Genomic DNA, 3,302 nt, shown 5'->3' with positions numbered 1-3,302 from the left:
TCCCTCCCATAGGCTTCTATGGGGTAGACCTGGTGTCTTTTCAATAAAAAAGCCTACGGGCTATCTGGTAACCCCGTATCAACTAATGGGTGGGCCTGGTGCTCCTCCCATAGCCATCGATAGGGTAGACCTGGTGTCCCTCCGATAAAAAAATTTACTATGGGCAAATCAGGTATCCCTGAAATAGCAGATAATGGGTAGACCTGGTGTCCCTCCCATAGCTGTCTACAGGGTAGACCTGGTGACCTTCCAGTTAAAGCTTATGGGCAAAGGTAGTAACCCAGTAATGGCAATCAATGGGTAGACCTGGTGCCTCTCTAATAAAAGGTCTACGGGGTAGACCTGGTGTCCCTCCAGTTAAAAAATCCCCATGGGTAGACCCGCTATCCTTGTAGTAAGCCAATGGGTAGACCTGGTGTCCCTCCCATAGAAGTATATTGGTAGACCTGTTGTCCCCCAATACTAGTCTGTGGGTAGACCAGGTGTCCCTTCTATAGATTCTATGGGGGTAGACCTGGTGTTCCTGTAATATAATTATATGGGTAGATCTAATGGCCTTCAGAGTTCATTTTTTGGGTAGACCTGTTGTCCCTCTAATAGAAGTCTATGGATAGACCTGATGTTTTCAACATTTCTTTCGAGGACCACAACAACTCTTCTTCAGGAACCCCCCAAAATCCTCCAAAGATCCTCCAGATCTTCTCAAACCCCTCTGGGACCGCCCAAACTTCCCCCAAGTTTTTTCCCACCTCAGGGTAGACCTGGTGTCTCCCATAGAAGTCAGTGGGTAGACCTGGTGTCCTACACCTGGTAGGTCAGATATCCACCAAATATCGTCCAGGACTTCCCAAATCTGTTCTAAACACCCTGAATCCTTCCTAGGGCCCTCCCAAATCCCTCCAGAACTCTCAAACCTCCCCCGGAACTCTCAAAACCCCCTTAGGTGGTCTCAATCCCCTTTTAACTTGCTATAACCTCCACAATATTATGGCCCCAAAACCCCTCAAAATCACCCCAAACCCCACCCCCAAAGCCCCCAGACTCACGTCCCCGCCCAGGAGCCGCCCGTGGCGCTGGCAGAACACTCTCTTGTCCCTGAGGAAGGCGGCCTGGCAGCGCCGGGCACACATGAAGTGGTAGTTGGCAGCGCAGGCGGCCAAGCAGCAGCCGACGGTGGCCCCGGGGCGGCCACAGTGCTCGCAGCGCTGGGGGAGGGAGACAGTAGGGTGAAATCCCCTGAAGGAGACCCCAAAACCTTTTGGGGACTCCCCAAAATTGTCCCCTCCAGTAAAAATCCATGGGTAGACCTGGTGTCCCTTTATAGTGGTCAATGGCTTGGTTTCATGCTTTCCATAAGAGTTAATTGGTAGACCCAATTAGTACTCATACCAATAGAAATCTATGGGTAGACCTGGTGTCCCTCTTATGGTTGTCTATGGGTAGACCTGATGTTCCATATATACTTTTATAGATGGAGATATACATATATATATAGGGTAGACCTGGTGTTCCTCCTATAGTAGTCTACAGTTCAATCTTGTGTTGCTAATAATTTATGGGTAGACCTGGTGTGCACCTCCAATAGAAATCAATGGGTAGACCTGATATCCCCAATATTAAAACATCAAGGGGGTAGACCTGATGACTTTGCTATAGTAGTGTACAGGTAGATCTGAAGTCCCTCCTAATACTGTTCAATGGGGTAGACCAGGTGACTTTTCAATGCCACTCTATGGGTAGACTTGATGTCTTTTCAATTAAAAAATCAATGGGTAGATTTGCTGTCCTTGTTGTACTGTTCTATGGGTAGACCTGGTATCTCTTCAATTAACTATCAATGGGTAGATCTGTTGTCTTTCTTACACTGTTCTATGGGTAGACCTGCTGTCCCCCATAGCAAATGATGGGCAGACCTGATGTCTCTCTAATATCAATCAATGGGTAGACCTTCTGTCCTTCCTATATTGTTCTATGGGTAGACCTGATGTTGTCTATAGCAATCTATTGGTAGACCTGATGTTTCTCCAACTAAAATCAATGGATAGACCTGCTGTCCTTCCTATAGCTCTTATAGGGGTAGACTTGGTGCCCCCATAGCAGATTACGGGTAGACCTGATGTCTCTGGAGTAACAAACAATGGGTAGACCTGCTGTCCTTTCTACATTATTCTATGGGTAGACCTTGTGTTACCCATAGCAAACTATGGGTAGACCTGATATCTCTCCAATAACAATCAATGGGTAGACCTGTTGTTTCTCCTATATTATTCAATGGGTAGACCTGGTGCTCCTCATAGTCAACAATGGGTAGACCTGATGTCTCGCCCATGAAAAAATCAATGGGTAGCTTTGATGCCCCCTCCAGTGTCTTTGGGTAGACCTGATGTCTCTACAATTTAAACAAACTATGGGTAGACCTGATGTCCTTCTTACATTACTCTATGAGTAGACCTGATATCTCTACAATCAAAATCTATGGGTAGACCTGATGTCCTTCCTATAGATATTATTCTATGGGTAGACCTGATGTCCTCTACAATTTAAAAAAACTATGGGTAGACCTGATGTCCTTCTTACATTATTCTATGGGTAGACCTGATATCTCTACAATCACAATCTATGGGTAGACCTGATGTCCTTCCTATAGATATTATTCTATGGGTAGACCTGATGTCTTTCCTATATCATTCTATGGGTAGACCTGATGTCCTCTACAGTAATTTATCGATAGGTTTGATGTCCATTGTAGTTAAGACACCCCTCCCCAGCACCCATGGGTGCCTCCCAAAATATTTGAGACCCCCCCCCCATCACCCCTGGGTGACCCTCCCAGGACACCTGGAACCCCCAAAACCCTTCCAGGACCCCTCAACCCCTCCCCAAAATCCCAAATTCCCCCAGGGCTCCCAAATTCCACCCAAAATGTCCACGAACCCCTCTCCCCTGATCCCAAATCCCCCAAAAATTCCCTTAAAATCCCCAGAAATCGCCCCAAATCCCACTGAGGCACCTCAAAATATCCCAAATTCCCAAAAATTCCCCCCCAAAGACCCCTCCCCACCATCTGTCGGCCCCTGGCCACGGCGGCGTGGACGTTCCGGAGAGTTCCGTCGCCCTCCTCGAAGACCTCGGCCGACCACAGGGCGCAGTTCACGTGGGTCCATTCGTTCTGCCCCATGTACAGGAGACGCCCCTCGTCCTGTGAGACCCCTCCCCAAATTAATGAGAGACCCCTCGGAGATCCCACCCCAAAAAACCCAAAAAAAACCCCAAAAGCTCCCAAAAAACCAAAAATATCCCGC

At 47.7% G+C, this 3,302-nt stretch overlaps 1 protein-coding gene across 1 annotated transcript; it reads right to left on the bottom strand.

The window, feature by feature from the left end:
- Positions 1-1,046: 1,046 nt before the first annotated feature.
- On the bottom strand, positions 1,047-3,198 carry LOC130588401 (histone-lysine N-methyltransferase 2B-like; the record flags this gene model as incomplete). Its single annotated transcript, XM_057389324.1, has 2 exons — positions 3,062-3,198; positions 1,047-1,205 (listed from the first exon to the last, which is right to left on the bottom strand). Coding segments are annotated over exons 1-2 (276 nt in total), but the record flags the coding sequence as incomplete, so codon positions are not given.
- Positions 3,199-3,302: the final 104 nt, after the last annotated feature.

Source organism: Malurus melanocephalus, unplaced genomic scaffold (genome assembly GCF_030028575.1).
Source record: "Malurus melanocephalus ecotype Western Australia unplaced genomic scaffold, MMel_1.1 scaffold_4818, whole genome shotgun sequence".
In the NCBI taxonomy this organism is placed as follows: domain Eukaryota; kingdom Metazoa; phylum Chordata; class Aves; order Passeriformes; family Maluridae; genus Malurus; species Malurus melanocephalus.
Note: the sequence above shows the minus strand (reverse complement) of the source record. Positions and strands in the feature narration are given on the sequence as shown.